This window comes from Nomascus leucogenys, chromosome 8, assembly GCF_006542625.1.
Source record: "Nomascus leucogenys isolate Asia chromosome 8, Asia_NLE_v1, whole genome shotgun sequence".
Lineage (NCBI taxonomy): Eukaryota > Metazoa > Chordata > Mammalia > Primates > Hylobatidae > Nomascus > Nomascus leucogenys.
Window position 1 is genome coordinate 90,272,965 of NC_044388.1, and position 24,100 is coordinate 90,297,064.

At 54.4% G+C, this 24,100-nt stretch overlaps 1 protein-coding gene across 7 annotated transcripts in view; it reads left to right on the forward strand.

The window, feature by feature from the left end:
- Positions 1-24,100, forward strand: part of COL27A1 (collagen type XXVII alpha 1 chain) — a 157,906-nt gene that overhangs the window by 113,647 nt on the left and 20,159 nt on the right. For all 7 annotated transcript variants that reach the window (XR_004031412.1, XM_030817678.1, XM_030817680.1 and 4 more), the window contains 15 exons: positions 178-231; positions 1,659-1,712; positions 6,963-7,070; positions 14,006-14,059; positions 14,188-14,295; positions 15,437-15,490; positions 16,457-16,510; positions 20,230-20,286; positions 20,476-20,529; positions 20,685-20,738; positions 21,014-21,067; positions 21,830-21,883; positions 21,996-22,103; positions 22,583-22,690; positions 23,877-23,984. Coding sequence is in view for 6 of the 7 variants with exons in the window: in XM_030817678.1 (XP_030673538.1) it covers positions 178-231; positions 1,659-1,712; positions 6,963-7,070; positions 14,006-14,059; positions 14,188-14,295; positions 15,437-15,490; positions 16,457-16,510; positions 20,230-20,286; positions 20,476-20,529; positions 20,685-20,738; positions 21,014-21,067; positions 21,830-21,883; positions 21,996-22,103; positions 22,583-22,690; positions 23,877-23,984 (1,083 nt within the window). In the remaining variant the exon portion in view is untranslated. The remainder of the gene's footprint in view (positions 1-177; positions 232-1,658; positions 1,713-6,962; positions 7,071-14,005; positions 14,060-14,187; positions 14,296-15,436; positions 15,491-16,456; positions 16,511-20,229; positions 20,287-20,475; positions 20,530-20,684; positions 20,739-21,013; positions 21,068-21,829; positions 21,884-21,995; positions 22,104-22,582; positions 22,691-23,876; positions 23,985-24,100) is intronic.

The following is a 24,100-nucleotide window of genomic DNA, read 5'->3' on the forward strand; positions in this document are numbered from 1 at the left end:
CTTGGAACAGGAGCTCTGGTTGGTGTTTTACGATTTCTCTGTGGTCCCTGGGAAGAAGGACCTTCCCCAGCTCCTCCTCCCACACCCCAAAGTCAGAGCTGGTGGAAACAGGAAGGGGTGGTGAGAGCTGGGGCTGGCCCTACCCACCCTCATGGACTTTTGTTCCGCTTCTCCTAGGGTGACCTTGGACCCCTGGGCACCCCTGGGGAGCAGGGCCTCATTGGGCAACGGGTAAGTTGAAGCAATTTATTCTTCCTGAAAGCCCCCAGGGTGTGTGGGTGCAGTGGGGGAAGAGACTGGCTTTTCTCAATCTCCCTAAGCCTCAGTTTCCTCAGTTACAGAAATACACTATGAATGTCTACAGCCTCGCCCAGTGTCTCTTGGTAGGCCAGCATTTCCACAGTGTAGAGAAAGGCATTTTGTGGTCTGTAGTCCCAGCTACTCGGGGGGCTGAGGCAGGAGAATCGCTTGAACCCGGGAGTTGGAGGTTGTGGTGAGCCAAGATCATGCCACTGCACTCCAGCCTGGGAGACAGAGGAAGACTCCATCTCAAAAAAAAAAAAAAAAAGAAGAAGAAGAAGAAGGATGCTGAGGTTCACTCGAGTCTCGGCAGGAAAGAGAATGATGAGCACGCATCCTGTGCCCACTGTGTGTCGGGCACTTTTCTCGAGGCACAGGGAGCACAGCAGTGAGTAACAGACCTGTCTCTGGAGCTTGCATTCCAGCGGGTTGATAAGTGATACCTGCCATGGGTACAAGAGGAGCACAGACCACCCAACTGGCACATCGTTGCCATCCTGCACCTGACGGCCCCTGAGGCCCTTTCCAGCGCAGACTCTGAACAGCGATGAATTCTAAAAGCAGAGAGAGACCCAAACTTAATTTGATGGCCATTTCAAGAACTGTTGTCCAGGGGCATCTCTGGAGCTGGAAGGGCAAGCGTGGTTGAGGGTCAGCCAGGGACTCTGTTCTTGCTGTCATTCCCCAGCTTGCTGGGAAGAAAAGTTGAAAGACTGGCTTCCCCTTCCTCATCTGAGAAGTGGGATTCCACCAAGCAGTTCCATGCAGGCTTACTCCAGCTCCAGTAACAGTATCTCACATGGCTGCCAGGTGTGGGGCGCTTACGCCGTACCTTACAGCAACCCTTGAAGAAGGTGGTGTCAGCCCCATTTTTCAGATGAAAAAACAGATGCCCATGAGACCTAAGTAGTTTGCTTGTGGTCAAACAGCCAGTGAATGAGAAACCAAGAAGTAGCATTGACATCTGGCTGATGTCAAAGCCTGTCTTTAACTACTAGGCCACTCCGCAGCCCAGCCAACCAGCCTAGAGATGATGTTCAGGACAAATCCATGACAAGCACCTTCTAAATTCATGACCTCATGTAGCCCCCACCCACATCACCCTGCAGAGGGAGCTGTCGGTAGCTTGGGGGTCTGCTCCCCCTTTCTGGAGAGCCGAGGGTGGGCACCTCAACCTTCCTGTTCATTTGCTAACTCAGCCCCTGGCTACCATGCACCCACTGTGTGCCAGGGCCCCCAGGGTCCTACTGCCTGGAGATCCATGGGTCAGGGTCCTGCCCCAGGGAGGGGGAAGAAAGGAAAAGCACACCGGGGCCTCCTCCCAGTAACATCTCCTCTTTCTCAATCACCTTTTCCAGGGAGAGCCAGGCCTCGAGGGTGACAGTGGCCCCATGGGACCTGATGGGCTGAAGGTAAGTGCCCTTTTAGGGCAGGGCCTGGGGACCCTGGCAGGGCATTGCTTTCCCATCCAAGACCTAAGTCTCCTCCCAGAAACACTGTGTTCCCATAGGGATCTGAGATGAGAGCTCCAGCTCCCACTGACAGCAGGGTGGGGAAGCGTCAGCAGTGTCCAGCAGCCACCTCCCACCCTGCCCTCTGCACTACCTGCTCAGGTGGGACTAGGGCCATCACCACCTTCCAGTCTTTCCTGCTACCCTTCTTAAAATATCAGCTTCTCTAGGCTAAGGGTGATTCCTGAGCACTGGCACTACGCCAGGCCCAGAGCCAGGGTCTTCGGTCTCTGTTATGTTCCAAATATCCTAGAAGGTCAGGAAAATAATGATTACCACCAATGACTTATAAGCCACAATTTAGGGAGGACGAATCACACACATACCAAGTACAATGCTAAGCCCTTTACCAGCTGGATCCATAGGACAACGGAAGTTCTGTCTTTAGATGAGGAAACTGAGACTCAGAGCGGTGAAGGAACTTGCCCAAGGACACACCGCTAGCAACTGGCCATCCAGGACCCAAATCTGGGCCCGTTTGGCTCCAAAGCCTCTGTTCGCTCTGCTGTGCCATGCATCCATTCTAAAGGCGAAAAGGCTGAGGCTCAGAGGAAGGCATAGATATATTCAGGACCTATGGCTGTGAGTGAGGATCCAAAATTCAAACCCACGGCTCACAGGTGCCAAAGCCTGCTGGCCCAACTCGACCCTGCTGCTCCCTGAGAGCCTCCTGTCAGCCACAAATGTCAGGACTCTGAAGAGGCACCTTAGCTCACCTGAACTGCAGGTGGGCAGGCGGGCACTGTCCTCTGACTCTCCAGACCCATCTCCAGCCAGGCCAGTCCCTGGCCTCCGTCTTGGGCCCCACTCTGACCCCACAGGTGGGCTTTCCCCGAGGCTGGCTGGTCACCCTGTGCAAGTCAGCTCCCCAGCCCAGGGTCCTGAGGGCCATGTATCCCCTCTCACCCACCTACTCTCCAGGTGACCTCGGAGAAGCAGACCCCTTCTCTGAACCTCAGTTTCCCCATCCACAGGCTTCTGCCCATCCTCATTACCCCCCTCCCCACAGTCTCCCAGGGTGCCTTGGTGACCAGCCCCTGCTGACTCCTCACGTTTTCTTGCAAGAGCGAGAGCGCCCCCTGTCTATCATCTGCCTGCCTTGTCACCCCCAACCCTGCTGCATCCAAGGGTACAGCCGAGTCCCAAGACCCAGAGCATTTGACAGCTGCTCCACACCCTTTGCCAGTGCCTGCCACACTGGGTGGTGATGCTGATGAAGGTCATGGCTAAAATGCTTTGGGCACTTGCCACGTGCCCAGTGCCACCCACCCAAAGGGCTTTATGTGAATTAACTCGTTTAATAATTAATCTTCCCAGCAACTCTCCCAAGCTTGATACATTACCGTCCCCATTAGACGGATGAGGAAACTGGGGCACAAAGCAGTAGCCATCTCACTCCACTCTGGGCGGCCACCTTTCTTCTTGGAATGTCCACTGAGGCGGGCAGGAGGGGGTCTTCCAACCTGGGTGCCTCGTGCAGTCTTCTGCCTCCACCTTGCATGGCTTTTTGGCCCTGGCTTCGTCCTCTTTCCCTCCCTTCAAAGCCAGTTCTACCGGAGTCCTTGTGCTCAAATGCACAGCATCTTCCCTGGTCTTTACATGAATCCCAGGAGAGACCCATTTTCTTAAGGTATTTGTCCAGGAATCACCCCTCAGGGTGAAAACTGCGTCTCGAATATGCACAGCACTTTATAGTTTATAGAGTGCTTTTACACCCGTTATCTCTTTGCTGATGTCCAGCTGACAGTGGCGATGGTGGTGGTGACCAATAATAGTTAGCTTTTATCCAGCATTCACATGCCAGACACGCTGCTAAGCTATTTACATGGTTTATCTCTTTCAATCCTTGCAGTAATCCTTTGATCCTGATTTTACAAACGAGGAAACTTGCCCAGGGTCACACAACTATTCAGTAGCGGTAGCAAGATTTGAACTTAGGCAGCATAACCCGAGGGATGAGGGAGGCATCGTCCCCTGAGCAGAGAATCTTGGAATTAGAAGGAGCCAGAACCCCAGGTTCACACAGCACTGACTCACTCGGTGGTATTAGGGAGTCTCCACCTCTCTGCACTTCAGTTGTCCCATCTGTAACTGAAGAGGGTTAAGGAAGGTGACTTGCAAGGCTCCTCTGAGCACTGGTAGATGTCTGAGGATTTGGGGCATCTCTAGGAACCCCCAGAGACTGCTCTGCATGAGATTCACAAGGACGCCCACCCCAGGGGTCCAGTTAGCCCCTGGAGTGTGGTCTTAGGCAGATCCCAGGTGAGGGCCCTTTGCTGAAAACCCGACCAGCCACCTGGAACAGGCTGTCTGCCTCTGAGAGTTAGGAGAACAGGTGGCCAGGACGACAAGCCAGAAATGGAATCCCGGAGCCAGAGGAGTCTGCAGGAGAGTTATCCAGGCCACCCCCTGTCTTCATGCCAGGCTGTGCTTAGAAGCTGAGGCTCTCAGCGGGAAGGGATCCGGGCACAACTTTGTGCCCAGATCTGCTCTGCACTGGCCCACACCTCAGCTCAGAGTCCCCAGCCTTTATCTGTGCCATCTCTGGACCGCTCCATTGGAAAATCTGCCCAACTGAACTAGAAACTGCCCCAGCAACTCCCTCACACCCACCTCCTGCCCCAGAGCCCAGGCCCCAGCAGGCCCAGCTTGAATCAATGAGCAATTATGAGTCGCTCTCTCAAACCTCTCTTCTGGGCAGGGCCAAGCCCCAGGCTCCAGCTTCATGCCCTCCACTTCCTGTGCTCTCTCTCCTCTGGATGCACACCAGTTTATCAGTGTCCCTTGTAAAGCTTGGCACTGGGGGACAGAACTGGTAAAGACACACTATGCTTTTCCAAGCCTGCTCTTCTCGCCCATCCCTTCCTCGTACCTGTGACTTCATGTCCTCTCCCATGGGTCTCCCTGAACAGTCACAGCTAAGCCAGTGCAGATTGACCACAGGCCCCAGGCCTGCCAGCCCCGATGGAGACCACCTTCTGATGGACGCCGCCCCTCAGCAGCCATGCCCGTGCTGCACTCCACACCTGCCCCCAATCTCTCTCAGAGTACACAAAGATTACCGTGATGAGATAAGGCAAGCTTAGAGTGACGCTGATTGCTTCAAAACCATAAAAAGCCCATGCCAGCCTGGTGCAGTGGCTCACACCTGTAATCCCAGCACTTTGGAAGGCTGAAGTGGGTGGATCATCTGAGGTCAGGAGTTCGAGACCAGCCTAGCCAACATGGTGAAACCCTGTCTCTACTAAAAATACAAACATTAGCCAGGCATGGTGGCGTGTGCCTGTAGTCCCAGCTAGTTGGTAGGCAGGGGCAGGAGAATCACTTGAACCTGGGAGGTGGAGGTTGCAGTGAGTTGAGATCATGCCACTGCACTCCAGCCTGGGCGACAGAATGAGATCCACCTAAAAAAAAAAAAAAAAAAAAAAGCCCATGCCAAGGGTTGCCTTTCCAAGGAAATAACCTCAGGTGCCCCAAAGGCCCGAAGCCCCAGGAAGACCTTGGCTACAGCCCTATCACTGTAAAGAGGATATGCTTAGGATCCTGCTTCAAAGTCCAGCCCCACCACTAGCCAGTTGTGGGCCTCTGGGCCAGACGACTTGATTTAGCTCTGCCTCAGTTTCCCCTTCTGTAAAATGGAACTAAAAGCGGACCAGCCTTGGAAGGCTTTTGTGGGGATTAAGTCAGTTAATAGATGTTAAAGGACTCAGACTATGGTCCTGACATGGTTAGTGCTATATAAATGTTAGCTCCATCCACCCCCCAGAGAAAGTATTCTGCAGCCAATAAGAATGATCGTCGCCGGGCGCGGTGGTTCACGCCTGTAATCCCAGCACTTTGGGAGGCTGAGGTGGGTGGAATACCTGAGGTCAGGAGTTCGAGACCAGCCTCAACATGGAGAAACTCCGTGTCTACTAAAAGCGCAAAATTAGCCGGGCGTAGTGGTGCATGCCTGTAATCTCAGCTACTCGGGAGGCTGAGGGAGGAGAAGTGTTTGAACCCGGGAGGCGGAGGTTGTGGTGAGCCGAGATCGCGCCATTGCACTCCATTGGGCAACAGGAGCAAAACTCCGTCTCAAAAAAAAATAAATAAAAATAAAAGAATGATCGCCATGCACAGCCCAGAGCAGTGGGAGGGCACGTTCGCCATAGAGCAAAGCAATAACTATAAAAAACAAAGATGGAGACCGGCAGTCCAGTGGGCTTGTGTCTTTAGAGCTTAGTTTACTGCTGACCGATTCATTGCCTTGGGAGAGTTGCTTCACTGCCCTGAGCCTGGTACATACCATCCAAACTGTTACTTACCATTTATTATTATTACTATTATTCACTGTTTTTGTGTCATCAAGGATTGAAAATGCATCTCAGAAAAATGGAAAGAGTGGTTCTGAGAGGGAGAATTGGGTGAATTTTCTTTCTTGATGAAAATTTCTTTCAGCTAGGTGCAGCAGCTCATACCTGTAATCCCAGCACTTTGGGAAGCTGAGGTGGGAGAATTGCTTGAGCTCAGCAGTTGGAGACAAGCCTGGGCAATGGTCTCCAACTCCTGGGCTCAAGCTCTCTTATAGCAAGACCCCATTTCTACAAACAAAGAAATTTTTTTTTAATTAGCTGGGCATGGTGGCATGTGCCTGTAGTCCCAGCTACTTGGGAGGCTGAGGCAAGAGGATTGCTTGAGCCCAGGAGGTCGAGGCTGCAGTGACCTATAATTGCTCCTCTGCAGTCCAGCCTGGGAGAGAGAGTGAGACTTTGTCTAAAAGAAAAAAAAAAAATCTGCTTCATAAGACTCTTGTTCTCCCAATGTGTCTAAGTTGGAGAGAAATTGCCCTTGTCTCCTGTGAACTCCGTGGGATGGGTGCAGTCAGGACCCCGGCTTATCTCTGAGTCACTCTGCCCTTCCCAGCCCAGGCCCAGGCAGGGACACATGGGAACCTCTACGTCTGGGATGCGTCCTGTGCAAGCTTAGAACTACAATGGGCTTGGCAGCCGAGTCACAGCACCCTGCCTTTTTGGCAGCAGAGGGAACTATTGGGAATCTAGGGACCAGTTGGCTGTGGATGCCTGAATGGAGCCCTGAGGTTTGGGGCCTCTGATGCACTTGGCAACTAACTTATTCTCTCTCTCTCTCCTCTCTTCATGCCCTGCCACCCAGGGGGACAGGGGAGACCCAGGGCCTGATGGAGAACATGGCGAGAAAGGCCAGGAAGGGCTGATGGGTGAGGACGGGCCCCCCGGCCCCCCTGGCGTCACTGGTGTCCGGGTGAGTGTGCAGGCCCCTTGCAGCGCCTGGGGCTCTGGGGTACCCTGAACTCTCATGCCTGTGCAGGCAGCTGGGCGGGAGGTCTTTTGCCACTGAAGGATCTTCTGCTGTCGTCCTTTCTCCACCTAGCAGTTTGCTAGAGAACCAATCTGCTTAATGCTCCATCGCTCTGGAGAACAACATCGGTTACTCATCCTCCCGGCTGCCCTGCCCTGTGCAAACCTGGCCCCTGCAGACCTCATCTCATCCATCCCCCATATCCAGACACACTAAACTTTTTTCAGTTCCTTGGACAAGCTGTGGCCCTTACCCCTGGGCCTTTGCACATGCTCTGTCTAGGACACTCTCCCTTCCTCACTCCCCTGTCACCTGCTTAAGTCCTAGTTGGCCTTCAGGTATCACCATAGACATCACCTGCTCCAAAAAGCCATCCCTGCCCCCAGGCTGGGCCATGAGCCCTCAGGGACATGCATAACCTTCAGTGTATGTCTTGGCTCCATGAAGACCAAGACCTTTTCTGGCCTTCATTTATGTCTTTAACAGTGCCTTGGCCAGGTGCGGTGGTTCATGCCTGTAATCCCAGCACTTTGGGTGGCCGAGGCGGGCGGATCACTTGAGGTCAGGAGTTGGAGACCAGCCTGGCCAACATGGTGAAACCCTGTCTCTACTAAAAATGTAAAAATTAGGCAGGCATGGTGGCGCACGCCTATAGTCTCTGTTACTCAGCAGGCTGAGGCAGGAGAATCACTTGAACCTGGGAGGCGGGGGTTGCAATGAGTTGACATTGTGCCACTGCACTCCAGCCTGGACAACAGAACGAGACTCTGTCACAAAAACAAAAAACAAACAAAGAAATTTAAAAAAACAAAAAAAACAAAAAAAAAAGTACCTGACACATAAGAGGTGACCAAAATCTGTTTGTTGATTGAGAAGACAGCAGAGCTCTGCTCTTCCACCCTAACAGAAATGTACTTAGTCAGTCCACAGACCCTCACGAGCATCTTCCCTGGGCCAGGTCCCCTGAGATTGAAGAGGTAAATCAGAAAGCATCCCTGACTTTGAGGGACATAGAAGCCGGTAGGGAGGGGAGCAGAATTCTCCTGTTTCAACATGTATAGACAAGTTGCCCAATGCTTTCTCGAAGGTTCCCTCTTTGATACCGATAGCAACCCCTGAGGACTGGGAAAATCGGAGAGGTAAAGGCCCAGGCTCACACAGTGAGAAATGACAAAGCTGGAATTTGAACTTAGGCCTGCATGACTCTATGCATACTGCCCCTGTGCTCTGGCAGAGTTGGAATCCAGGGCTTGGCTGTGGGGCTGTGAGGATGAGCTGGAAGCAGGTGGAAGGTTGATTTTTGAGTGTCGCAAATACTGGACTGATGACTCGGAACTTGACTTGGTAGTGGGGGGCAGTGGTAGTCTTGTACAGTTGAGCAGGGTTTGTGTGACCCAGGAGTGCTGGGTCGGTTCAGTTGAACTCCTTGGGACCCGTGGATTAGGTGGCCTTGCAGGCAAAATGCCCAAATGCAGAGGCCTGCTGGCATCTACCTTGAGCCAACCAGGTGGTGAGAACTCACGCCTCTGCTGCCATCCCAGTCTCCCTGGGGTGTCATTTTCACTCTTCATCCCTCAAGCGGAGAGATCGACGTTGTTACCTAGGCAAAGCAGCCCAGTTTGATTCAGGCCTGCTCTTGACACTGTTTTTCCCCCCTGAAGTGTTTACATGACTAACCTAGGACAGATCCAAGTTAGCCTGCAACAAACTATGGTTGTGGGAAAATATTTGTTTCCTAAAAATAGCACTGAAGTGCCAATCCCCCTAAACAGCTGCAATAGAATGAACTCACCAAACTAGAGAAGAATACGAGGGCGCTGAGTCAGCCAGGAGGCTTCCCCGGGGCTTGACTCAGCGGCGGGGAAGTGGGCCAAGGGGAATTTAGGAGGGGCCCGGGCCAGGATTCTGCATTAGGAACTTGGTCTGCGACCTTTCACCCGCCCCCTGCCCTCTCTGGTTTTGCCCTTGGAGGATTTGGAAGGAATGTGTGCTAAGATTACTTTGAGCTCCAGCGTTCCAGGGACCCTTTTTTAGTGATTGTTGAGTATCATGGCTGTGGAATGGGCAGGAACACATGGCAGAAATAGCCTTGGAACCAGAGTCCTGAGGTTGAACTTGAGTTTCTGGCTCAAGTAACCCATTCTCTGTGTGACTTTGGGCAAATCACTGCCCCTCTCTAAGCCTTGGTTTTCTTATCTATAAAGAATAAATAAAACTTAGGGTAGGAAAGCACTTTATAAAATGCACCAGAAATATAAAAGATTGTCTTTATAAATTTAGAGGAGAAAGTGACTAGAGGCTGGTGGTGGCTGGTGGTGATGGTGAGTGGATGGTGTGGGTGGGGGCAGCAGCAATGGTAGTGGTGGTAATGATAATGATGATGATGATGGTGGTAGTACTGATGATGGTGTTGGTGGTGGTGATGATGATGAAGATGATGGGGGTGTTGACGGTGGTAGTGGTAGTAGTGGTGACTGTGATGAGGTGGTGATGGTGGTGCTGGTGCTGGTGGGGTGATAGTGAGGGTGAGAGTGGAGTGGAGGTGAGGGTGATGGTGGTGGTGGTTGGTAGTGGCAATGATGATGGCGGGGGAAGTGGTGGTGGTGGTGGTGATGGTGATGGGGTGGTGATGATGATGATGGGGCAGTGAAGATGGTGGTGGTGGTGATGGTGATGGGGGTGGGAGTGGAGTGGAGGTGAGGGTGATGATGGTGGTGGTGGTGATGGTGATAGTGGGGGTGGGAGTGGAGTGGAGGTGAGGGTGATGGTGGTGGTGGTTGGTAGTGGTGATGATGATGGCAGGGATGGTGGTGTTGGTGGTGATGGTGATGATAGTGGTGATAATGATGACGATGGGGCAGTGATGATGGTGGTGGTGGTGGTGGTGGTGATGGTGATGGGGGTGGGAGTGGAGTGGAGGTGAGGGTGATGATGGTGGTGATGGTGGTGGTGGTGATAGTGGGGGTGGGAGTGGAGTGGAGGTGAGGGTGATGATGGTGGTGGTGGTGGTGGTGGTGGGGGTGGGAGTGGAGTGGAGGTGAGTGTGATGATGGTGGTGGTGGTGATGGTGATAGTGGGGGTGGGAGTGGAGTGGAGGTGAGGGTGATGATGGTGGTGGTGGTGGTGGTGATGGTGATAGTGGTGGTACTAATGATAGTGATAGTGCTGATGGTGGGTAGTAGTGATGGTGGTAATGATGGTGGGGGAGTGGTGATGGTGGTCATGGCAGTGGTGGAGGTGGGAGTGATGATGATGATGACGTGGTGGTATGGTGTGGGTAGTGGTGATGATGATGGTGATGATGATGGTAGTAGTGGTGTGGTGGTGGTAGCTGTGTTAATGTCAATATTTTGCCATCACTCCCGTTTCTCATATGCCGGGATTGGAAAGAGAGTCACTTGGGCTAGACGAAGTGTGTGCCAAGTGATAAGGCAGTGAGGGGCCTTACTTGAGTCTCTTTGGCATCAGGATAAATACCTCCCACTCTGTGGCCTGGAAACAGTTGAGTATTTAAAAATAGAATTTTATGAGCCATCGGGGCCTTTCCAGAAATGCATCTATATGGATGGGGCCCAGCAGAAATCTTCATTCCAGGCCCACAGCCTCACCCACTGTATGTATGCTCTCGGCTGGAGAGGGCACGTCCCAGCAAGTGGCACCCTGTCCCAGGGGAGACGCAGCCTCCCGTCTCCCTGCCCCTGTACCAGATGCTTCAGCACTGACTCATCTCGCCTTCTGCAAGGGATCAGTCAGCCATTGCCGCCACCTCAGTGCACTGGAAAATGCCACCAATCACTGTGACATGGCTTCCCCATTGCCTGACCAAGACCAGCCTGGAAGGAGAAGTGCCCCAGAAGTGGAGGAGCTGCATGTCACTTCTGACCTGGCTGGGAGGCCCACAGAGGGCTTCCTCTCACTGAGCTTCAGTTCCTTTAGCTCCAAAACAGGATAAATAATCCCTTCCTCCAAACACTGGTGAGAATTGAACAAACATTTATGTAGAATGAGAACACAGCACATGGCCCGTGGTGAGGGTTGTAGGGATTGTTGGTGTTTTATCACCGGAGGAGCTGGAGACTTTGAGATTGCCTAGTGCAGCCTGATAGAAATGAAATACAAGCCATATACAACCCACTCCTTTTAAATTTTTCTAGTAGCCACCTTTAAAAAAAGCAAAAAGAAACAGGTAACTTTAATTTTAAGGGCCAGTGCGGTGGCTCATGCCGGTAGTCCCAGCACTTTAGGCAGCCGAGGTGGGAAGACTGTTTGAGCCTAAAAGTGCAAGACCAGCCTGGGCAACATAGTGAGAACTTGTCTCTGTAAAAATTAAATTAAATTAAATTAAAAAGTTAGCTGGGCACGGTGGTGCATGCCTGTAGTCTCGGCTACTCGGGAGGCTGAGGTGGGAGGATCACTTGAGTCCCAGAGGTTGAGGCTGCAGTGAGCTGAGATCGAGCCACTGTGTTCCAGCCTGGGCAATGGAGAGAGACCTTGTCTCAAATTTTAAAGAGGAATTAATTTTAATAATATAGTTTATTTAGCCCAATATATCCAAATATTATCGTTTCAAAATATAATCAATATAAAAATCATTAGTAAGATATTTAGCACTGTTTTTGTAGTAAGTCTTTGAAATCCAGTGTATAGTATATAGTCATAGCATATCTCAATTCAGATGTGAATTTTCATTGGAAATACTTGATCTGTGTTTAGATTTCATAAAATCTACAGTTGACAATGTAGGTTCATATACCCAAGTTACTCCGAACAAGTTTCGTAGCAACATAATTGGGTTTGTCAACTTTTAATGTTTTTTTTTCCTTTTGAGACACGGTCTCACTCTGTCGCCCAGGCTGGAGTGCAGTGGTGCTCACTGCAATCTCCGCCTCCCGGGTTCAAGAAATTCTCATGACTCGGCACTCCCAGGTAGCTGGATTACAGGCGTGCACTACCACACCTGGCTAATTTTTGTATTTTTAGTAGAGACAGCGTTTCGCCATGTTGGCCAGGCTGGTCTTGACTCCTGGCCTCAAGTGATCCACCCACCTCAGCCTCCCAAAGTGCTGGGATTATAGGCGTGAGCCACTGTGCCCAGCCTTAAATTTAATTTTAAATTAATTAAAGTTAAATAATATTAAGAATTCAGTTCCTCAGTCATAGTAGCCACATTTCAAGTGTTCAGTAGCCGTATGTGGCTGGAGGCCACGGGGCTAGTCCCGTACTAGAGGTGGGGAAACTAAGGTTCAGAGAAAGAGCAGGATTCGTCCAGGGGTACATGTGGACTCAGGCACCGGGTTGCAGGCAGTCTGTGCTGAGGTCCTTCCCGGGCCACTGTTCCTGCCTTTCTGAGGACCGCAGGGTGGTCTGACTGGTGCATCTCTTTGGGATAGCGTCATCTTTTCTGGCATCATAACTGATGCTGCGTTAGTCTTTAGAGGAGACATTTCTCCCTTGTGCTGAATCAAAGCCAGCCGCCCCATAATTTTCATGCGCTGGCCACCCTAGAGAACATCACTGGCCCTGCCCCCAGAACAGCTGCAGAAATCTGCAGACAGGAACCAAGTCCTCTGGGTTGGTCCAGATGTTTCCTTGTTCCTCTAGGACCTCCTCTTCCTGTTCCTCTTCTATCACAATTAGTCAGTGCCTCTTCTTAAAGTACAATACCTATTCCCAAATGGGACATCACCTCCTTCATTCTACATCTGGTGCCTCTGTTAATGCAACCAGAGGGATTACATCAAAGCAGCTCCTTAGTGCTTACCAAGAGCATAGACATTCTTTCTAGATCCTTTGAGGCTTGCTGTCAAGAAGTCCTTTCCAGGCCAGAAACGCTGCCTGCCCCACTCCCTCCATCCTGACCTAGCATGGCCCAGGATTGATTCTCTCTCTTCTCTTTCTCTCTGTGTCTGTCTCTTACTGTCACATTCACACTTGCACACACTCACCCACCCTTGCTGTGCAGTTTCTCTGACAACTGTGGACACAAAGCTGGATTTGCCCTCCCAGGGCAGGGCAGGGCAGGGTGGGGCAGGTCAGGCCGGAGCATCTCTTTGGGAAGCCCTGTGGGGCAGGGGCAGAGTGGTCTGTCTGAGGGAATGGCCTGGGGACACCAAGGAAAGTGGGAGAAGGCAGCTGACCTTTCCAGCACAATTCCCTACTGTGAGGAGGCTCCTCCAGCCCAGTCCCTGAGAGAGGAGGGGCCTGTTCGAGGGACATGCCCACAGGAATTGCTCACAAGTGACGCACAACATCTCAGAGATAGGGAAGAACCTATAAATCCTCTCCTGCCACCTCATGTCATCAATGGGGACCATGAGCCAGGGGGTGGTAAGAGCCCTGGGCATGGAGCCAGACACAGCTGGGATTGATTCAGGACCTGCAAGGCGCAGCTGGGACCCTGGGCAAAAGTCACTGTATCTTTGGGAACTTGGCTGCCTCAACTGGAAGCGGGTCTCATTGGGGCCTAATGTTCAAGGTCGCTGGGAGGGTGGAACAGCACTTGGCGCTGGAGAGAGCTCAGTGCAGAGAGTTGCTCCCTGTAGGACACCCCTGGATGCCTAACAGTAACCATGACAACAGCAAAGCCAGCAACTGCAAAAGCCGCACCCGGCATCCACCCCTGCACCCAGGCTTCACTGTCAGCACGTTCTTACATCGCCAAGTCGAATCCCTAAGTTCTGTGACACTGTCCCCACTTCACAGCAGAGGATGCTGAGCCTGGGAAATTAGGTCAGGCTCAAGGTCACATGGGTACTGAGTGGCAGAATCAGTTTCGAACCGGGCCGTCTGCCTCCAGAGCCGATAGTCTGACCGCCTTGCGGATCTGCCTCAATTTCCTCTCTTATCTTTCTCTTTCTCTTTCCCTCCTCTCTCTTCAGGGTCCTGAAGGAAAATCAGGGAAGCAAGGCGAGAAGGGCCGCACTGGAGCCAAGGTAGGTGCCCCCTTCTGCCTTGATGGGGCCCGCGTCCCTCCCCCACATCCCTTCCCCACATCCCTCCCCTCCCTGGCTCCTTGGTCCTGCTGGGGCCTGGTGACAGCTTGTCTTTCCTCCTGTCGCAGGGCACCAAGGGCTACCAAGGACAGCTGGGTGAGATGGGCGTCCCTGGAGACCCTGGACCCCCTGGCACTCCAGGCCCTAAAGGGTCCCGGGGCAGCCTGGGACCAACGGTGAGGACTCTCTGGCTGGGGTGGGGGAGTCAGATATGGAATAGAGGGAACCAAGGGCAGGAAAGGAGACACCAGGCTTCTCTGTGCTGGTATCACCCACCCCAGCTATTAGCTGAACACCTGGTGCTCATTGTCCCAGCCATCTCTCTGAATCATGAGCTTTGGTAACCTGCAGAAAGCTGCAGCCCCGCCTCTGGAACAGTATACACCACACAGAATATTTCCTGCAATTTGAAGGGGTGTGTGGGTCCCCTGAAGCCCTCTATGGACCCAAATTAATAAGCCTTGTTATTAGCATCGGGGGAGAAAGGACCAGATTCTTAGAACTGTTTTTATCAAACAAGGAGATTTCCCACTGGAAATAGATTCAGGAGGAATGGAGCGATGCTGCTGCAGGTCCCTGGATGACTCTGAGGCTGTCCCAGCATTGCTGGGCTGCCCTGAAGGAAGGGGCCCAGAGGGCTTTGATACCTCCAGGAGATGAAGACCCCAGGGGGAAGCCAGGGAAGGAGGCTGAAGAGGGTGACACAGCAGCTCCAAGCTGGTTGTGTGTAAGGTTACACAACCAGGCTGGTGTGTGGTATTTGCCAGTTTCTGCGGTGTAAATGCTCCCTCCATGGCTGGTTTCAAGCCACTGACATGACGTCACTGAATGCAGAGTGGGGAGGAGTTACCCAGCAGCCCTCCCTTAGGCAGTATTTCCACCAACATGCACAGATGCAATAGACCAAAATAACCTCATGAGTGTAGGTAGGAGGAAAATGTAGTAAAACGGCTAGGAGGAGATGAGTTTTGAGTATCCTCTATCTTTGTTTTTAATAAAATTAATTTAACTGTAAGTCCATAAAATTGAATGGTTAATAATGGCTCTGTTTCACTGGCTTGTAAAAGTCCTGAAAATTTAGCAGTCAGCTGTCTTGAACCCCTGGAGCCAGGAGAAGGGGGGCTGGGGCGGGGGTGGGGATCTCCAGGGAGGAGGGATAATGTCACTGGCTTTCTGCCTTATTCACACACCTTGGTTATGGGCAGCATGGATGTGCCAGGCTGCTGGGCGGGGTGGGGCTGGAGCCTGCGGGGAGACTGCTATGTCCCCGCTGTGAGAGCCACACTCCATACCAACGAGGGTCTCCTCCTCTTGTAGGGTGCTCCGGGACGCATGGGGGCCCAAGGAGAACCAGGACTGGCTGGTTATGATGTAAGCAGATATCACCTCACCCCACCCCCTGACTCTGTCCTGCAGGCCTGGACACACAGGCCCATGCCAGCCTCTGCCCCACCACCTCCCAGCTGAAGGCTGACCCCTGGGACACTGAAGATGTGGGGTCTCACCTGCTCCAGGGAGCCCTGGGCCCAGAGCCGTGGTTGGGGTGGAGGATCATGGATGGGACAGGTGTGGTTGGGGCCGCCAGAGCGAAATGTGCCACCCCAAGCCTTCCTGGGTATTTCCTGCCCGGGGTGGGCGCTCCGTATGCCTTGTCTGCTGTCTGGGGAAGGGACCATTTTTGCATCCAGGTTGGTACCTTCTTAGACATGGCTGAGCCAAACCCATGTTACACATCTGGAGAAACCAGGGCTCAGAGGGGTATGGTGCCTACTCAGAAGGGGAAACCGGGGCTCAGGAGGGTAAAGAGCATGCACAAGGCCTGACCACTTCAGTTTGGAGGTGGGATCCTAGCCCTGGTCCTCCTGGCTCTAGATCCAGTGTCTGGAAGAAATACAGCAGGGAGGAGAGGAGAGGAGAGGGAGAGGAAAAGAGGCGAGACAAGACCTGGAGGGGTGTTGCGAGGAGCCCACAGTGGGTGTCCGCACCTGCAGGCCTAGCCGAAGCCTGGGAAGGTCTGTTGAGGCAAGCATTTTGCCCCTGTCCCTGGTCCTGGCTTGGAGGACAAAGCTGGTTCTCCCGAGATACCCTTCCAGGTCTGTTCCAGGGTGGGGCCCCCGACCATCCAAGCTGGAACACCCCTTTGGGGTGTGTCTGGGACCAGCATGGCACGTCTGGAAGGCCAGGGCCCAGACAGGCACAGACTTACTCAGAGCCACACAGCCAGCTGGGGCAGAGCTGGGACCCAGTTTTGCAGCCCAGTGTCCCCATCTTGGAGTCCACGTCCTTTGTCCTTCCTGAGTCCTCATTCTCACCTCCCTCCTTCTTGTTTGCCTGCAGGGACACAAAGGCATTGTGGGACCCCTCGGACCTCCTGGACCAAAAGGCGAAAAGGTGGGTGTTTGCTCTGGGGGAAGCAGCTGCACCCTGGTGTCTGAGGCTGAGGTCAGCTTTCAGGGCCAGCAGGAGAAAGCCCCTGGGGTACCCATGGCTGGAGAAGCCTGTGGGGGCTCACCCCCTGCAGCAGCTGAGGCTGGTGTCACTGCCACTGTGCCCAGCCTGCAGGAGCCATCAGATCCACGTTCAGCACTATATGCTGGGTATCATCTTTGTACCCAGCGCTGGAACGAAAACACGCAATCCCTGCCCTTACGGGGCTTATAGTCAAGAAGCAGAAATGGACATCAATCTTGTAATGACTAAAACTGCGACTCCATCATCTGTGTGGACATGGGAATTGAAGCCTTGCCCGTGAATAAGGTCACCCAGCGAGAGAGGGGAGAGGATACTGAGCAGGAGAGGCTTAGGACAGAGTGAGGAACCCCAGTGGTTAGTGGTCAAGGAAGGAGCCACCAAGGCAGAGGGGAAGGCATGTTCATTCCCCACGCCTTGGCTCAAGATTCAGTAGAGGAGAGGAATTGCTGGAAGAAGCCTCACTGATCCCTGGACCCTGGCCCCCCCATGCCGGTGGGGATATGGAGGGCCAGGAGCGCCAGAAGGTCCAAGGTGTTGGTGCGGTGTCACATCCAAGGCAATCCCGAGCTGGCCCCAGAACCCACGTGTCTAAGTCCTACCTTTGTCGCCTGAGTCCCTCCTGTCTTTCCTCCTCCTCCCCTCCCCTGCTGGCTCAGCTGGAATGCTTCGCTTGCCCCCTGCGTCCCCAGCATGCCTTTCTTTTGCTGAGTCAGCTCCCCACTAACTAAATCCTGCTGTTGGTGACTCACACTGGCCCGGCGTGCTGCCCAGCCGACCCCTTCCTCCTGCTGGAGGAGGACAGCTCAGCCATCGTAGAGGGCCACCCGCCCCAGCCGATTCCACAGGAAGCCACAGAAGGTGCCACTCAGTACCCCGGGTCCCTCCTGGGCCCTCGCAGCCTGCCAGGGCTGGCACAGAAGGGGTTAACACAGACTCTGAAACAAGGAGGCCCTGGTGTGCCCCAAGGCCTCTGCTCCGGAGCATCTGCAGGTCTAGAAGCAGTCTCTGTGGCTGCTGAGAATGGGACCCTAACACCAAATCTGCCCTAAGGCTGCAGGGGCCTTGCAGGGGTGTCCAGGATTCCCTGAGCCTTGAGTGCCTCATCAGGTGGTGGGGTCCTTGGGAATGAGAGGCCAAGGTGGGGGGCATCACATGTACATCAGCCAGATGCCTTTTCTCACTTAGAAGGCATTATTAGATTTGTTCATTCCTCCAGCTCTCCAACAGGTATTTATGGAGGATTTAGTGTGTTCCAGGCCCTGAGCTAGAGGATGGAAATGATGCCCTTAGAGGTCTCAAAAATAGGGCGAGTCCCATGAATGAACAGCCACCCCGCAAGCTGGACGGTGCTGGGGAGGAGAGACCAGGTTCCTGGGGATGACCCACTGAGCACATGCCCACGTGCAGAGTTCCTTCCCTGCCGTTCAGAGTTCCTTCCCTGCCGTTCCTCCTGTAATCCTCACGACAGCCCCAGTGCAGAGGTACCATTGTTCTACAAGACAGGCGGGGAAACTGAGTCCCCATGAGGCTCAGAGACTAGCCCAGGATCTGTAGTAAGAGGGTGGCAGGGCCAGGATTTAGACTCCATCTGTCTGATGCCAGACCCTGCTTCCCTAACCAAAAGCAGACCCAAGATAAGGAAGCCATATGCTGTTTAACTTGAACCGCCCACCCCCGCTCACCGTGGGGGTGAGCTCACTACAAAGCTGGTGGCCAGGGAGAGGGGATGAGACTCTGGGACTTGGACAGGGCAGGGAAGTATCCTACCAGATTTCTAGTGCTAGAAAATGATACACCTAATGCTAAATGATGAGTTAATGGGTGCAGCACACCAACGTGGCACATGTATACGTACGTAACAAACCTGCACGTTGTGCACATGTACCCTAAAACTTAAAGTATAATAATAATAAAATTAAAAAAAAAATGCATCCCCAGACTACACTCACGTTGCGGGGGATCAGTATAGCTGGCTTTGGGCCCAGATTGCCCCCTGATTCCTGAGTGGCCTTGGCTAAGACCTTCCTTCCTCTCAGTTTCCCATCTTTAAGTGTGGACAGTAGTCCCAGCGGCATAGGTTACTGTGCAGACCGGATGAAACAAACCTCACAGAGTGCCTGGCACATGGAACACACTAGGTAGACACAGGCAGGCCCCCTCCCCAAAGCCCTCAAGTCCAGCTGCCTCTATCCACAGTGGGACTTGAGCACTGGATCCAAGAACCATACAGACTGGACAGGGTCAAGAAGGAATCCCCGCTCCCTGGGCCACCCCTCTGGGTACAGCTGGTTCTAGACCTCAGGCCAAGTTCCTGCCAGCCTTCAGCCTCCACCCACCAGAACCACGGAGGCCCCAGGCTGGTGGCTGATCACCACCAGCCTTTAGAACTGACTCCGACCAGGGATGTGTCCCAGCCCCAGGGACGCTTTGCCTCTGTCCAGCCTCTTCCAGCCCCCTTTCAATCCCTATGAACAAAGGGGCTCCGGGGTGCCTGGCTTGAGCCCTGTGCCCAGGGGAGTGACACCAGTTTTCTGGGGCTGGAGTCTTCTGAGCCCTGAGATTCTGCCATTTGCTGTGCCGCTTACACCTTCCTTGTAGTTGAAAGGTGGCGCCTACACCTGTCCTGTGGGTGGACCAGGGCCTGGGGTGGCCATGGCATAAGGACCTCACCTCTAAACTCTGTTCCGCCCCCCACCCCCATCTCTGGCCATGTCTATATGACACAGTCTCACTGCTGCTATTTTTACCGGCTACGGCAATTTTAACGCCATCTGCTGAGCTCCTGCCACATGGGCAGCAGCCTGCTGAGTGCTTCCTGTGCCTTTCCTCACCGAGTCCTCTGAACAGCACTGGGAGGTGCTCCAGTCCCACTCTGCACATAGGAACCTGTCTTATGGACACAGCCCCCATGCTGACCGGCTGCCAAGTGCCACCTGGGGCTACCATGGAGGGTAGGAGGTTCATCCTAAAGCTGGTTCCTCCCAGCAAGGATCGGAGACAGGGACTCTCAGATTGAGGGTGAAGAACTCTGAGCAGGTCCCATCATCTCTCCGGGCCTCATCTGTGAATTGGGATAATAATCACATCTGCTTCACAGTGCTGCGCTGCGGATGTCATGAGTCTGCCTGTGTCTGGCCCAGAGCAGTGCCCATGCGTGCCAGCTGCTGGAGTTGGTGTTACTCCTTGCCGGGCGTCGCACATCATTCCACGGAGTCCTCACCACTCCTTGATGGGCATCACACGCTGTCCCCTTCACCCCACCCCACTCCGCTCTGTTCTCCTATTCCCCAGCTGAGGAGAGAGCTCAAAGACAGGCAGGGAAGTGTTGCAGGGCCACACGGCTGGTGCTTTGCAAGCCGGGATGTGAACCCAGCTGTCTGAGCTCCCTGACTTCCTGCAGGATCCTACAGCTCAAGGGCATCTGGAGGGCACAAAGCACTGTTCTATGTTCTACAATCCTCGTTCCACACCAGCCTGAGTCTGGCTCAGACACACCTACCCTTCCCTCTCTAGTTTGTGTCCCCATCTGTAACCCTAAGCAGGCTAGACTTCATCTCTGACGAAGCGCTTTCTGTCTGGAATTCCCCACATTCCCCAGGAGCAGGCGGTTTGCCCTAAAGCTGGTTCTGTGTCCACAGGGGGAGCAGGGCGAGGACGGCAAGGCCGAGGGGCCCCCTGGGCCACCTGGAGATCGGGTAAGCCCCCTCCCTGCCCTGGGACCATGTGGAGTCCTGGGTGGAATCTGAGCCTCCCGCTGCATGGTGAGGGGTGGGCCGATCAGGGGCCAGGTCCCTGAGAGCTCCGCAGAGGTCGTGGCCAACAGGGCCCAGGGCTGGGATCCTTGGCACCTGGTGGCCCAAATTTTGCTGTTGTCTGTCATTCAGGGCCCTGTGGGTGATCGAGGAGACCGTGGGGAACCGGGGGACCCTGGGTACCCTGTAAGTATCAGAGCTCCTACCTGCTGGCAGGATCAGGCATGTCAGGGAGAGGGGGGATGACACATGTCTAGAAAGAAGAACTTCCCAGGCTTCTGTGCTGCCTCCCAGCCCTCTGCAGGATGGGCCCCCCTCACCTGTCTCTCTTTGGCTTCCAGGGACAGGAGGGTGTGCAAGGCCTCCGTGGAAAGCCAGGCCAGCAGGGCCAACCCGTGAGTGGTGCTTCGTGTCCCATCCCTGCCTCCCACCCTGAGTGGGGTGGAGCAGTGGGAAATTAAAGAACTGGGCCCTTCAAAGCTTAAAGGGACCCTCCCTGTAGGAGGGTCTGGGGCAGCCGTTTCTGTTTCTCTTGCCCTGACCCTGGGGATGCCCCCAGAACCTGCACCCCCAAACCCCTCCCCACCCCTCCCCCTCCAGGCGGAGACTGGCCACCCTCCCCGGGAGAGAATCCTGGGGCTGCCTTGCGTCATCTCACCTTGGTTTGCAGGGGCATCCGGGACCCCGGGGGCGGCCGGGACCCAAAGGATCGAAGGGCGCAGAGGTAAGACGGCCAGAGATTCAGCAGGGAGACTGAGTCCCAGGAAGGGGGAAGCCTGACCCACAGTCACACAGCAAATCAAACGCAGGCTGCAGAGGCTGCGAGGCAGGGTGGGGAGGGGCGGCCCACCAGGAGCCCGGCAGGCTGCTTCTGGCCATGACCCCATCTCCCTTCAAATAGCCTGAGTGAGGAGGGACAATCAGCCCCATTTCACTGGGGCTCCAAGAGGGGAGCCAACTGCTTGAGGCCAACCAGAGTGACTTGAACCCAGGGCACACCACACTGTAGAGAGAAAACTGGGAGAAGTCAATTGAGGGGGTCTGGAGGAAGAGGAGGCAGAGCCAGGGTGCTTGAACAGGAGCCACTTCCTGCCTCTGCCCCAGGGCCCCTGCCTTCCCCCAGCCCCCAGGCTGGGCCGGTGCTCTCTTAATGCTCTTTCCCTCCCCCGGGTGCACCCCTGTCACCTGCCTGCCTCAGTGATACCTAGTCTCTAAAAGATCCGGTGGAACTGTGGCCTCTGGCTCCTCCCAGGAAATTGTCAATGCCAGTGAGGGGACACCAGGGCCCAGAGCAGGCTCAGTGACAGCCCTGGGAGGTTCCAAGGCCAGCTCTGGCCCCAGACTTCCAGGCCAGAGTGCTTGGGCACATCTGTGGCATCAGATGTTCACCCAGGGGCCCACAATCCTCTCAGTCCCTCCTTCCAGAGCCCCTGGGGTCCCACACCTCTACCAGGCAGCCTCCATCATGTGGCCCTTGATTTTTCAGGGACCAAAGGGAAAGCAAGGCAAGGCGGGGGCCCCAGGCCGGAGGGGGATCCAGGTGAGTGACTACAGCTGCTGTTTCCAGCCAGCCTCCCTACCCGCTCCCCACACCTGCCCTCCCCCCACTCCCCACACCAAATGCCCTCACCAGCTTTTTATGTACCCCCCAGGGCCTGCAGGGGCTGCCAGGGCCCCGGGGCGTGGTGGGGAGACAGGGCCTCGAGGGCATCCCTGGACCAGATGGGCTTCCTGGCAGGGACGGGCAAGCGGGACAGCAGGTGAGCGGGGATTGGCGTTAACAGATGGTGGCTCCATTTGGGACCAGGTGTGGGGGAACTTCCCCAGGCCATGGGCCAGAGAAGCCCATTTGGAAACTTGGATGGGCAGAACCAACACATCCAGAAGTTTCCCTGGGGTGGGCAACCATCTCATCCCCTGGCACCTGGGAGTGTGGACCTTCTGACTGTCTCTCCTGGATGCCAGCAGCCAGAAGGACCTTCCTTTCCTCCCCTGCCTGGTGGATAGGGTTCCTATCCCGCCCCTTCCTCACTCAGAATCCTGCCCTTCCCCACTCACAGTCCTCAGCTCCTCCTGTCCTCCTGGTCCAGCCACATCACACACAGGCCATCTGACCTCCATCCTGGAGTATGACCCCTTCCTCCAGCTACACCCAGCGTTCACCCAGGCGTTGAGCCATCTGCTTCCTTGGCTATTTCGTGAAACACAAGAGACCTTCCTCTGCCTGCTTTCTTAACAGGGGGAGCAGGGAGACGATGGGGACCCTGGCCCCATGGGCCCTGCTGGGAAGAGAGGAAATCCAGGTGTGGCTGGCTTACCTGGAGCACAGGGACCCCCAGGATTCAAGGTCAGATACCTCTTAATGCACTTACCCACCCTCTGCCCTTTCTGCCTTGATGCAGACTCTAGTGGTTCCGACCCTTTGGGCACCCATGTCCCAGGGCCTGTGTGAAAATGGAGTCCACATTGTTGACCTTTCTCGGTCAACAGTGCTCGGGGGTCCTGCCCCAAGCTTGAACCAGAATGATAGTTCATCTGGGGAGCTATAAATACCGCCCCTATCAGGCCCTTGAAACCTTCAACTGGTTTTTGAGTTGTTCATGGGCGCCCTCTCGTGGACATTTATGGAACAACAGATGTTGCTTGCAGCCGGGATCCCTAAAGCATCCTTAGAAAGCTTCCCAGTGCAGCGTGGGAGGAGGGGGCCGCCATGAATCCGTCAGAGCCAAGGGCTGGATACTGAAGGGGAGATGTAGATGAGTGACTCAGATGTGGTTCTTGCCCTCCCTGAGCTCGAGGTTTAATTGGGGAAAGGTTGGAACCCTCTGAGACACAGGAGGCAGAGGGAGCGATGGCCTTGACCCACGGAAGATTTGAATGAGAATAGAAGGGGAAAAGGTGGCCACGCAGTGGCTCACACCTGTAATCCCAGCATTTTGGAGGCTGAGGCGGGCGGCTCACTTGAGGTCAGGAGTTTGAGACCAGCCCGGCCAACATGGGGAAACCCCGTCTCTACTAAAAATACAAAAATCAGCTGGGCATGGTGGCAGGCGCCGGTAGTCCCAGCCACTCGGGAGGCCGAGGCAGCAGAATCGCTTGAACTGGGGAGGCGGAGGTTGCAGTGAGTTGAGATTGCACCACTGCACTCCAGCCTGGGTGGCAGAGCGAGACTCTGTCTAAAAAAATAAAAATAAATAAATAAATGGTGAGGAGGCATTCTAGGGGTGTGAGCTGAGGTTTGGAAGAGGGAACTGCATGCTGTTGGGGAAAAGCAATAAGGAGGAGAGGAATTGCGGGAGAGGAGAGGGGAAGGCAGGGCCCGGAATGTGAGAGGAAGGACAGAGACCTTCCTCTTTGGGAGGTGAAAGTTTTGTCACCCCTACCCCACCAGGCCTCCATTTGTTGCCCCAGCATTCTGCAATCTCGGGTACCCTGTGGAATCACTATTCTGGCTCTCCTAGGTCCCCTCTGCCTCCTCCTGCCTGAGAACCCCTTCCCACTTTGACTGGTAATTTTTTGTGTGTTTCTTTAAGGGCGAGAGTGGGTTACCCGGACAGCTGGGTCCCCCTGGCAAGCGAGGAACAGAGGGCAGAACGGGGCTCCCTGGAAACCAGGGGGAGCCTGGGTCCAAAGGCCAGCCGGTGAGTGAGCCCCAAAGAATACACATGCCCACACACTCACACATGCACACACTCACATACACCTACAGGTACAAACACATGCACACTCATACACACACACAAACACACTGACCCAG